This window comes from Abramis brama (genome assembly GCF_963993115.1).
Source record: "Abramis brama genome assembly, chromosome: 13".
Classification (NCBI taxonomy): Eukaryota; Metazoa; Chordata; class Actinopteri; order Cypriniformes; family Leuciscidae; genus Abramis; species Abramis brama.
In genome coordinates, this window is record NC_139975.1 from 17152659 (window position 1) to 17165091 (window position 12433).

Genomic DNA, 12433 nt, shown 5'->3' on the forward strand with positions numbered 1-12433 from the left:
AGTTCTGAAGGCGAAAGGGGGTCAAACACAGTATTAGTATGGTGTTCCTAATAATCCTTTAGGTGAGTATATGTGGAGTGTGTTGCTGTGTATTCACTCATTTCACATTTACTTTCTGTCACTCACTAAAACCAATGGAAAGGTGAATTACATTTTATAGTCACTTTGAGGACAAATAAAATCATATTTATCACACACACACACAATCATAATGTATTACATACATTATTATAACCCTATATTTCAATGGGATTTGGGATAGAAAAAGAAAGAGCATACACTACCATCCGAAAGTTTGGGGTCAGTATGATTTTTTAAGATACTTAATCAGCGAGGATGCATTAAATTGAACAAAAGTGACAGTAAAGACATGTATAATGTTACAAAACATTTGTGACAGTAAAGATTTGTATAATGTTACAAAACATCTGTGTTATAACAATACTATTTCATTTGAACTTTACATTCGTCAAATAATCCGTAAGATAATTGCAGTTTCCAGAACAAAATCTATGGAGAGAGAATTGTGTCTTTATTACATGTGAGAAAATAAATGATCCGAGAGAAAAAAAAAAGTTTGAGAGAAAAAGTTATCACACTGATAGCAAAAAAGCATTTCATGAGAGAAAAAAAAAATATTTGAGAGAAAAAGTTTTCATACCAATAGCAAAAAATAATAATATTTGAGACTAAAAAAAAGTTTTGAGAGAAAGTATTTTCTCATAGAACATCTCAGAAAAATTATCTTTATAAAAATAATAATTTTTCTCAGAAAAATTATTTCTGAGAAAAAAAATCTCTCTCAAAATACTTTGAAAAAAAACTCTCAGATATATATATTTTGCTATCAGTGTGAAAACATTTTCTCTAAAAAAAAAAAAGTGTTTCTCTCAAAACGCTTTTCTTTGCTCTCGATGCAATTTCTTGCTCTCGTGTCAGGATTTTGCTTTCACTGTGAAAATTGTGTCATGGGCGGGGCCACGTTCCTATTGGCCAGTCGGGTGAGCATCGTCTTGTCTTGGGAGTCGAACTGAATCATTATACCATTGTTCGGTTCACCGGCATAAGCCTCTGCCTTAGTTGAGCACGGACACTCCAATGTTTGGGTAAGATGATTCACGGTGATCATATGCCTGGTTCAGATTACAAGATTTTTGTGTCTGTTACGATAGTCACGGTGTCAGATAACACGATTTTGACTCCTAAAAATCTTGTCATGTCGTGGATGGACAAGAAATATGTCAGACTACGTTGCTTTCCGACCAGTCACCGCGAGCCGTCTTACGCACACATTCACTCGCACATACACGCACTCACTCAAATACACACACACTCACTGTGCTCGCTCGCTCACTCACTCGCGCGCACACACACACACACACACACTGTAGCTCGCTCACTCGCACACACACAATTGCTCTCGCACGCGCGCACACAATTGCTCTCGCACACACACACACACTCACTCACTGTCGCTCACTCGCGCGCACACACACACACACGCTGTTGCTCGCACTCTCACACACTCACTCTCGCTCACATACTGACGGGTCATGGAGGACCGTTAAGCCGGGTTTTCGCCTGGAAAGCTCTATAGAAATCTCTCTGGCACTCTGTTGAACGAAGTTAAACTGAGAGAGCGTGACGTTCACAGGCACCATAATGAACGAGTTCACAGTAACGTTCATCAGGCAGTAATATAGTAGTTTCAGTTCACGTTCAGCCAAAATATGAACGAGTTCATGAATATCGTTCAATGAACTGTTCAGGCACAACACTGATAGTGCTCTATAGCCTACCTATAGTGAGACATACAGATGCTAAACACATTAATAACAATCATTTTAGGTTATAGTTAAGTTATAGGTTCAAACAGGAAATGTATCATATTGACCTTAAAACAAAATAGTTTATTTTGAGTCTGAGTAAAACTGCACAGGAGGTTATATGATGAACTAGGGCTGGGCCTGGGCGATATATCGGATGACATTGTTATGCGCATCTCGTCAGTAAAGCCGGTTCCTTGATTAGTAGTAAATCGCCATCGCCTGCTTTCAGATGAAGCGGCATAACACAGAGCCGTAGTTCACTGACAAGCTAAGCAATATCGCATTAATTATCGCAGGCAATACGTCCGTGATCATCTAAGATCACCGTGAATCATCTTACCCAAACATTGGAGTGTCCGTGCTCAACTAAGGCAGAGGCGGCATCTATGCCGGTGAACCGAACAATAGTATAATGATTCAGTTCGAGTCCCAAGACAAGACGATGCTCACCCGACTGGCCAATAGGAACGTGGCCCCGCCCATGACACAATTTTCACAGTGAAAGCAAAATCCTGACACGAGAGCAAGAAATTGCATCGAGAGCAAACGTTTTGAGAGAAACACTTTTTTTTTTTTTAGAGAAAATGTTTTCACACTGATAGCAAAATATATATATTAGAGATTTTTTTTCCAAAGTATTTTGAGAGATTTTTTTTTCTCAGAAATAATTTTTAAAAATTCAAATTTATATTTTTTTATGTTCTATGAGAAAATGCTTTCTCTCAAAACTTTTTTTAGTCTCAAATATTCTTATTTTTTGCTATTGGTATGAAAACTTTTTCTCTCAAATATTTTTTTTTTCTCTCATGAAATGCTTTTTTGCTATCAGTGTGATAACTTTTTCTCTCAAACTTTTTTTTCTCTCTCAGATCATTTATTTTCTCGCATGTAATAAAGACACAATTCTCTCTCCATAAAAATCAAGCAGCAAAACCGTTTTCCACAATGATAATAATGATTTCCAAAGGATCAAGTGACACTGTACACTGCAGTAATGGCTGCTGAAAATTCAGCTTTGGACCACACAAATAAATTACATTTTAATATATAATATAAAATATATATATATATATATATATATATATAATATAGATATATAATATATAGAAAACTATTATTTCAAAATGCAGTAGAAAAAAATCAGTGCAGCCTTGGTGAGCATAAAGACTTTATTTTAACATTTAAAAAAAAATCTTACCAACCCCAAACCTTTGAATGGTAGTGTATATTATACAATTATTTATTAGTATTGGGGAAATTCCATATAAATAACATAAATATTGAAGGTTTCTTGTAAAATAATAATTGATGTTGCTCTTTATGAATTTCTGTCACCAGATTTTAAAACGTTTTTTCTTTTTTTAATATTATTATTTTTATTTAAAATGATTACAAAACCATTAAAACAATTTGCATTTTAAACACACAAAAAAATAGATGGTGAAAAATCAGCAATCAGAGGGTTAAATTGACTAGAGCTAATTACAGACAGAGGGTCTTTCAACTTTATACATGAGTGGATGTGTTTATCAGAGAGGTTTACACTCTAAGTCCAGAACCACATGACTGATATGTGGTGCGTATGTTTTGACATGCTCTATGTGCTTGATATTTGTCTTCCATTCACTTCCAGTGATGTCTAACAAGAGTGTACAGATGCGTCTGGCTGCGCCTGAAGCCCAAGCAGTCCATACTTGCATATCTCTCTGGATAGAAGAGTCTTTATCAACATCTATAGCAGATGTATGTTCAGGTGGTTTATGGTGCAAAGGTGTTGTGACATTGTGGTGAATATGCAGTATTCCTCCAGTGCCTCTCTTTAGCAGACGACACGCCACCGGCCAACCCTCCTCTGAACTTGGTATGAGGCCCAAATTCACTCGATCAGCAAGATCACTTAAAGGAAGCTTAAAAAGAATGTGCAAATGTTTATTTATTCAACTGCCCAGATTTGTGGTATCACATAATGAGACAAAATGTATATATATACTTTCTATTGCCCAATCAACTGATTCTCTTCCACAACAACAAAAAAAAAAAATATTAGTAGGTGAAATTAAGATAATGACAATCAGCACTTTTGTATCTCAGTGTACAAGCTGTTATCCTCACCTGCCTGTTGTCTCCTTGATGGATAGTGCAGCGGTTGGACACACCATTGATCTGTAGGTTTCTTTGAAGAGCCTTCACTGCATCTGGGTTCCATTCACAGGCATGCACATGAGCAGCCTTAGCATGTACCAGATATGGAAGAGTGAAGTAGCCAATCCCTGGACAATGGAGTAAAATACGGTCATACATCTCAGGTGATAAAAACCATTCCAACTCTGAAATAGTAAACACACAGCATTGCTTTTACCTGCATACAAGTCAACCACAGTCTCTCCAATACAGTTAAAGGAGGCTATTCTGAGCTTCTCTGTGATATTCCCAGAAGAGAACATGCACTTGGTGACATCAAACTCGTACCTGAAATTTCAGACAGGTTAATTCATTTTAATATTCATTTATTTCTTCAGATAAAGTGGCTTATGGGTTACCTAATATGGTTATCGATGTGTGTCACATAGCTGCTGTCTCCTAAAAGTATTGTCACTATAGGTGTGCGGTAACCATCATGGGAAATTTTTTTAATTTGTGCTAAACGTTTGACTCCCAGTGTTAGGGCAACAGCAGTCCAGAATTCAGATCCTAAAACAAATAAAAAGTAAGAACATATTTGAAAATATTTTGCAAGTAATCAGACATTTTAGTTCATTGCTATAAAATATTATTCTGGGATCAGTTAAATGTTAATAGAGGATATACAATCTAATAATTTTATATAAAAACTGGACCTACAGAGGGTCTGAGATTCATTATCACCCACCAATTTCTTTCCATATTGCATTAGAGAAGCAGCCTTCACTAAACAGGACAAGATCTCCGTGGCATTGCCATCGGCTAGGAATGTCTCTCTCCAGATCCTCACTCCATGTTTTCCCTTTAGAAACCAGAAAAGACTGTGCAGTCTCTGCAAGCCTCTTATGGAAAGATTTAACTTTCTCCTTCTTTGATAATGGAGGAGCCTAAAAGCAGGTATACAGTATACTGAGGTTCAAATGTTCATGTTCAGTGACTTGGGAGCAAACATATCTTAAATAACTGTCAGTGCTTATGTACCTGGATATCAACAATTTCACAAAAGCTGTCCTGTGCAACGTGTTCCTTTAGTGCCACCAGATCAAGCTGTGCCAGAAGAGATGCTACGACTGGAAGGGTTACAGTCCCATCTGAGTGTTTCTGTGCACAGTACATGCGGTCCAGAACACCTTGTGACAGTAGGTGTTTTCTGAAACAAGATATCAAATAGACACAGAAACGTATAACTGCTAAACTAACCATAATATAACCATGGTATTTGTAGTAAAACTGTGGTTAAACAAATGGTAATTAATCCGCCAAACAAACACGGTTACTACACTTTTACTATAATAAAACAATGGTCAATTTCCGTAAGGGGAAAATATACCACAGAGAGCAACTGTTTGTTCGCAGCCTACCTGTACAGTTGTGCATGACGTTGCGGCACTTTTAAACACGGAATTACAAACATTTTCCATTTACAATTATCTTACCAAACTCATATGAGAGTTCATCAAACCCGTATTTTAACCTAAGGACACACATTCGCCTTAAAGAAATATCGTTCCTAGTCGCTTGTGAGTTCCTAGTAGGAACATTATGAGTGTTGCACTTGTAGAGCGCTTGGAAATCATGTTGGAAATGGTGCATATGATGTGATTTAACAGAGGTTATTAAAAGTTTTGTTGTGTATCTGTTTCTCTCGGATTGTTTTATATGCGTTGTAATTGTAAAAGTTATTAAATAATGCTGTCTTTTAAGTCATCATCCGACTAACGTTACACCACCGAACGGTAGATGGCACAATACTTTGGATTTTACCGCGAAAAACATCCGTCTGGTGACGAAGAAATGCAGCCCGTCCAATCACAGTAAGCGAATCTTTCCCACGTGACACTTTATAAACATTGTGGGAAGCGAGCACGGTAAGATATCTGCAATCAGAAGTTATAGATGTAGGAAATTATATATCTATATATATTTTACCATATCCTTTTTATAGGTTTACAGAGGGTCAGTTCGGGCAACATTGATATAAACTACTTTTAATAATAAAACGGTATAAATTAATCATAATTAATTGGTAATCCTTCTTCCCCTGGCATTTGATGTATTGTCATTTCGAGAAAAAAAAAAAAAAAAACTCAAAATAGGAATGTTAAAGGTATACCGGAAAATTGTTATAATGGAACCTGGCTTGTCATTGAACAGCTTTCAATAGGCTTTTCAGCAAAGTATTAAACACAAAACAGTTAATGAAACGGGTGTCCTAATGTAAAATGTTAGGTAACGTACAACAATAACAAACCATTTTTATGGCCAACATTTTTTTTTAATAACACATTATATAAATTTAAAACGCGTCTGACAACTTGGCCTCCCAAAAATGAAAGAAAATACCCTTGTCCTGACAACATAGTTGAACCTTCCAGTTACAATGCCCTGGTCTCTCTTATATAAGACAGTTCAATCCTAGTCACCTGTGCCTAACACACTTTGTTTTACTAGATGTCAGTGAACAGTTGCGTTACGTCTATCCGGCTTGATTCCCTCAAGCAAGCTGACAAACCAGAGATCCACCTGTTACCTTGTGAAATAGAGCATGATGGACCTGCTGAAGTCTTCAAGTTCTTTAATCCCACTGTGAAGGAACGCAAACACGGTTAGTCAAATAACAGTGCACGGCTCGAGAATGAAACGCATTAAAGCTCTCCACCCAATAAAAATGACATTGTGTTTTACAGAAACAACAGTGTCATTCAGAGGTCGAGGGCTGAAGGGTCAGGAATTGCATTGTCCACAAGGATACACAGGACTAGTGCTGAAAGAGGTCCAAAAGCCTGCGTCCGATCAAGAGGTGACCTGACCTGCACTTTTTTTTTTAATTCACAAATATGAACTACTAAATAACAGATTATTAACAGAAATTGTTTTGGCATTTGCTTTTAGGACAGAATAGTTAAAGTTTCTTCAGTGTTCCATAATTTCACATACTGGAACTTGGAGACACCTCCCACATCTGATGATGGAGTTGTGATGGCTATGGCATGGCCTCAGCTCGCAGAAGCGGTGAGAAACTCTTGATAACCACTTATTTACATAATTAGAATCCGATGGACTAAAAACCATTTTCTCTCAACTGAATTAAAATCTCTAAAATATTAACTTCTAAATCAATACTTCTTTCTGCAGATGCACAGACCAGTAGACGAATGATAATGGACATTTTTTTTTTATTCTGGATACCTGCTTCTTCTCAAGTACATTGATACAGTTAAACAAATGTGAAAATTATTCTTTGCTGGAAGTCAGAACAACTAACTCACTGGGCTGTGGTATTGACCATTTTACAAAACTGATAATGTGTATGAATGTCACAATGTAATATGACTAACTATTAAAATTTTGTTTTATTGTTTACCTTGTGCAAACTTTTACTTTTGTCATATATTTGTCCATTATTTATTAGTAACTGATATGTTTTGATCTGAAATACCTTACCGGTTTAAATTTCAGGGTCGGTAAGATTTTTTAATGTTTCTGATGAAAGTCTCTTATGCTCACCAAGGCATTTTTTTTTTTTGTGATCAAAAATACATAAAAAACAGTAACATTGTGAAATATTATTACAATTTAAAAGAACCATTTTATTTTAAAATGTAATTTATTCCTGTTTTGGCAAAGCTGAATATTCAGCATCCTTACTCTACAGTCTTCAGTCACACGATCCTTTAGAAATCATTCTGATATGCTGATTTGGTGCTTAAGAAACATTACTATCTGCTTAATGTTTTTGTAGAAAACATAAATTGTTTCAGGAGTTCAAAAAAAAAGGAAATTATTGCAAATTGTTACATTATAAATGTCTTTACTGTCATTTTTGAGCAATTTAAAGTGTCCTTCACGACTAAAAGAATTTAATTAAAAGATTTTTTTTTTTACTGACACCAAACTTTTGAATGGTAATGTAGTTCTCTACATTTTTTTTTACAACAAATAAATGGACCGATCCCAAAAGCACTGAAAGCTGGTTTTAATTTATAGTACCTGCAAGAAATGTCACCATCTTTCACTCTCAAACAAAAATGCACAGAACACATACACAGAAAAACTCTTCCTTGTAGTGAGATAGTCATTTATCTGCTCTAATGGATCATAAAGTGCCCCTATTATGCTATTTTAAAGGTTCCTAATTTGTTTCGGAGGTCTCCTACAATAGATTTACATGTATCCAAGGTCAAAAAACACTTTAATTTTCTTATATGCGTTGCACATCACCTCATTTCTCAAAGAGTCTGAAAATGGTTCGATCGAAGATTCAGGGTGCTTCTCATTTCTTATTTGTGCATCCTCGTTTCCTTTCCTCGCGTCTCAGCTCCACCCCCTGTAGGATGCAAAAGAAGGCTGCAAGGAAAAGAAGCGAGGACGGAGGAATCGAAGGAAAGTTTATTTATACATTGGAATACTTGATCACTCGAGCGTCACTCCACAGCGTCATCAACTGCGCTCAAAGGATCTGCCCTTATGTTGTTAAAGTTTGGTTATTTAAGAAATTCATAATAAATAACAATAAAGCAAGATGTCCTGTTGAAATATGTGAGATGTGTGGTTTGTATAAACTGCAAAGGTAAATTAAAATTAAAATTATTGTGACAGATGTGATGGGGAGGAGAATTTATATGTGCGTCACGTTTTACTCGATAAAACTCTTCCGCAAAGGATACACCTGTGTATCCTCGCTCATGACTCCTCAGGAAGCCTCCTCACTCCTCAATCCTCGTGGTGCAATTAGAGAATTGAGATGTCCTTCAAGATCGCTGAGCTTGATCAGTTTCCAGGTCATAGGATGGAGGACGGAGGAGAGAGGAGACGAGGAGGGATATTGAGAAGCACCCTCAGTCTCTAAATCCCTCCTTTCCACAAGCCTACTCTGCTCTGATTGGCCAGACGGCCTAGTCTGTTGTGATTGGCCTACCACTTACAGCGCATATCAGAAACGAAATGCCTATTGCCATATCCTAATTTCAGCTCTGGAGGCTTCCTCAAGGCTTGATACACAGTGATACGAACAATGGCATTGGTTTTTCTGTACCAGTTCCAGTGTGAGTCCTGATCCTTTTGAAGTGCATGTAAAGTGGATTTTCAGAGCTGAAAACAGCGTCTTCTCGATATGTCGCCAACACAAACCAAACTTTTCCAGGCCTCAGCTACAACTACAGTGTTGGAGGGCAGGACAAAGTAGATGTCGTTCACAGGTAGCCATTGAAGACCATAGGCTGAAAATGTTACATTGTTATGTAGGTATATAACAGGAAGTGAAACTGGAATTAATAAGTAATATTTGAAAAGCATAATAGGGGGACTTGAATGCTTATTTCTTGATATACCAGCTACAGTACACCGTAAGAGACAAAAACAACATTTTAAAATGCAAAACACCATCATGAATGGCAATTAACTATTAAAAGGTTTTAATATACTAGGACTGTGTGCTGGAACCAATCTTGGTCAAGTCGAATTTACTTTTCTTTTTATAAAAACAATTAATGAAGATTAAAACCAGGTTGTGCAACAATACAAATATCAAGGACATGTATAACTAGTGAATTAACAACAAAAACCTTGTTTTTGTTACATTGTTTCTGTTTGTATGTGGGATGGAAGCAGTCAGGTGGATTCCTTTCCAAAGCGTTTACTGTTTTGAGGGATGAGCCACAAATGTATAAACGTGGCAATTTATGTTTTTGTGACATTTGCAAAAGCCTTCACCAGGATTTTGTGTAATTTTCTAAATGACCAGTTAAGAAGATTGGACCACAATCAATGGCTACGTCTGGGGAGGGGGAGGATGAGGATGAGGATGAGGAGGCGGTGATGGTGGAGGGTCCGACTCAACTCTGCTGCGTTTGACTGGCAGGTCGTGATCATGTGCCTTTCTGATGTGCCTGTACAAGTCTCCAGACTGTGTGTAACTGCGGTAACAGTAGCTGCACTCATACGGTCGTTCCCTGGTGTGCACAATGGCGTGTCTCCTCAGGGTGTAAGCACAGGAAAAGGTCTTTCCACAAGTGTTACAAGTAGGCACATCCTCCATGTAACTCCCAAGGGAGTCGTGAAAATCCTCGAGGTACATGGTCTGTTGCTCCGGGTGGGAATTGGCAGGAAAAAGGGATGACGGCAAGCCAGCGGTTTCGGCTGCAGAAGGATTTGGACCTTGCGGTGAAGGAGGGAAAGAAAGGGGTTCTTGATGGGGAAGATGAGTTAATGGGTGTGCTGTTATAAATTGAGTATCAGTGAGCTCCTCGACATCATGGTTGCTGTCGTCATAATCGTCCCCATCGTCTAAATCTTCATTTATTCTTGGGCCATTATCCATGACCACCGTCTCCTCTGTGTCATCTGACTCTTCATCAGAAATCACAATGGCCTCTACTTTCACTTCAAAGCTCTCTTCATTTTCCTCCCCTGACGTTTGTGAAAGACTTCCTCCCCTAAAGTTTCGCGAAAGTTTACGCTTATTTTGCATTCTACTTGTATTGGACGAAGTGTTCTCATGTCTCCTTTCGTTTTGGCTCTGAATGTGCTGTGATGACCCTGGATTCCCACAACTTTTATTCTGGACTTGGGGTTTTAGTATTTGAGTCGGCATGAAAACACTAGGTTCATGTTCTTGGGCAGCGCTGGTGTTGTCCACATTGCTCAGAGCCACGGCAGTGGCTACAACAGGTTGAGTCTCTGTCTGAATTAGTTCTGTTGTACTGCACGGACTTGAAAGTGCAGACTCAAGGCTAGCAGACCGTGCCGATATTCTTGTTTTGTCAGGTCTAGGCGATGAACGATACGTGGATGGTCCTGAACAAGAATTACTAACAGCTGGTAGTGAGTCCATTCCCGGTTGGGTGGTGTCTGCCATCTCTGACCTCTCCACGCTGTGTGTGAGGAGGTTAGCCATCCCTGCTTGTGTTTCAGCCTTGGTATTGATATAAAGTGACATTTGTTGGCTCGACTGATGAAAATGTTCTAGTCCTCCATCTCTTCCTGTTTCTGCACCAGGTACGTCTTTTCTAGGCGAGCCGTCAAGCCCTCCAGGTTTAGCAGACTCATTTGCTCCAACTTCTACTCTTGTGCTATCCGCCTCAGCCAATCCTCGACCCTGAAGTCTTCTCTTACAAACTCGTACCACATCGTTCATATGTAAGAAGCTGGCTGCGGCGAGCACGTCCTCAGGAGGGGGGTGGGTTGCTAATGGCAGTACTCCTTCATACATGAAATCAAGAAGGAGTCCAAAGGCTTGAGGGGTCACGATATCTCCATTAATAGTGACTGTCTCTCTGTGTGGCCCTCCGTTGACTGTGCTGGTATTTCCCATTGACTGATCTGAGTAAAACATATGGAAGAAAGGGGAGAAAGAGGCCAACACGGCACGGTGGGCTCCGAAACGAGTCGGGCCGACCTGCACGGTGCAGTCACATAGGAAACCTTGCAGACGCTGAGAGCGCAGGCTGGCCAAGAGCTGCTGACCATGTTCTGGGAACTCCATTTCTACTGACAACCTAGTAAAAATAGTATTCATTAATGTTATTCTCCAGAAGATGTATTGTATTGTTAATAAGCAGTTTATGCAGTGCATATATCGATAAAATATCTTAAAATATTCATTATAATATGATTAAATTCATAATGTTAGCATCTACTAGTTAAGATGAAATGTTTCTTACAGAAATGTCCAGAGTAATGACAAAGTCCCCACGTCCGCTTTAACATCTGCTGCTTTGACGCACCATCATCTGTTTTATTGATCCACTGACATTCTCTTGATATCAACAGTTGTTCACTAATCCATGCCAGTAAATGTATATACTTAAATTCTTAAGGAATAAAACTAATTCATAATCTTCGTGTATTCTTCACACAACATCTTTCTATGATGGGTTAGTACAGCAAACCTTCTCCGGAGCACCGAATATAACATCGAAAGCGTGACACATATCCTTAAAATATCTTCTAGCCAAGAGGACAACCAGTGGTTTATTGTTTCTCTGTAAGTGAAGACCAACGTGTGAATTTTTAAAACGTATACGCGATACGGGAGTGTTTTCCTTTAGGACAATACATGACGAACACACACTTCTACATGTAGTATGTTCAGCATGTATGTACAAGCGTGCTCTGCCACCTACTGACGAGGAGGAAGACGAAAGAGGAAGCAGCGTTTGTTCTGTGATTGCAGCAACAAAACAAAAAAACATGTAAAAGAAAACATTTTCTAGGCAGTTAAATTAACACGACGATGTTTAACATGATGTTGTTATTATTATTATTATTATTATTTATTTGTATTACCCATAGGAGGAAAAAAAATCACATATCACAAATCAGTCTTATTTCTGTTTCATTGAGTTAAGTTACTAGTATAGTTTTTATCAATATTTTGAATTAGCTTTTATTTTTATATTTTCCGTTTTTATTTTAATTTTAGT

At 38.0% G+C, this 12433-nt stretch overlaps 3 protein-coding genes across 3 annotated transcripts; 1 reads left to right on the forward strand and 2 right to left on the reverse strand.

Annotated features, from left to right (window-relative positions):
- Nucleotides 1–2984: 2984 nt before the first annotated feature.
- Nucleotides 2985–5529, reverse strand: trmt12 (tRNA methyltransferase 12 homolog). Its single transcript, XM_084132972.1, has 7 exons — nt 5372–5529; nt 4992–5160; nt 4699–4897; nt 4370–4520; nt 4189–4298; nt 3942–4099; nt 2985–3736 (listed from the first exon to the last, which is right to left on the reverse strand). The coding sequence occupies exons 1-7, from the start codon at nt 5422–5424 to the stop codon at nt 3359–3361; spliced, it is 1218 nt and encodes a 405-aa protein (XP_083989098.1). The 5' UTR covers nt 5425–5529; the 3' UTR covers nt 2985–3358.
- A 298-nt stretch (nt 5530–5827) lies between these two features.
- Nucleotides 5828–7371, forward strand: rnaseh2c (ribonuclease H2, subunit C). Its single transcript, XM_084133982.1, has 5 exons — nt 5828–5878; nt 6462–6615; nt 6698–6810; nt 6903–7022; nt 7146–7371. The coding sequence occupies exons 2-5, from the start codon at nt 6462–6464 to the stop codon at nt 7167–7169; spliced, it is 411 nt and encodes a 136-aa protein (XP_083990108.1). The 5' UTR covers nt 5828–5878; the 3' UTR covers nt 7170–7371.
- A 165-nt stretch (nt 7372–7536) lies between these two features.
- zbtb3 (zinc finger and BTB domain containing 3) lies at nt 7537–12109 on the reverse strand. The gene is made up of 2 exons (XM_084133981.1): nt 11672–12109; nt 7537–11506 (listed from the first exon to the last, which is right to left on the reverse strand). The coding sequence occupies exon 2, from the start codon at nt 11491–11493 to the stop codon at nt 9781–9783; it is 1713 nt and encodes a 570-aa protein (XP_083990107.1). The 5' UTR covers nt 11494–11506; nt 11672–12109; the 3' UTR covers nt 7537–9780.
- Nucleotides 12110–12433: the final 324 nt, after the last annotated feature.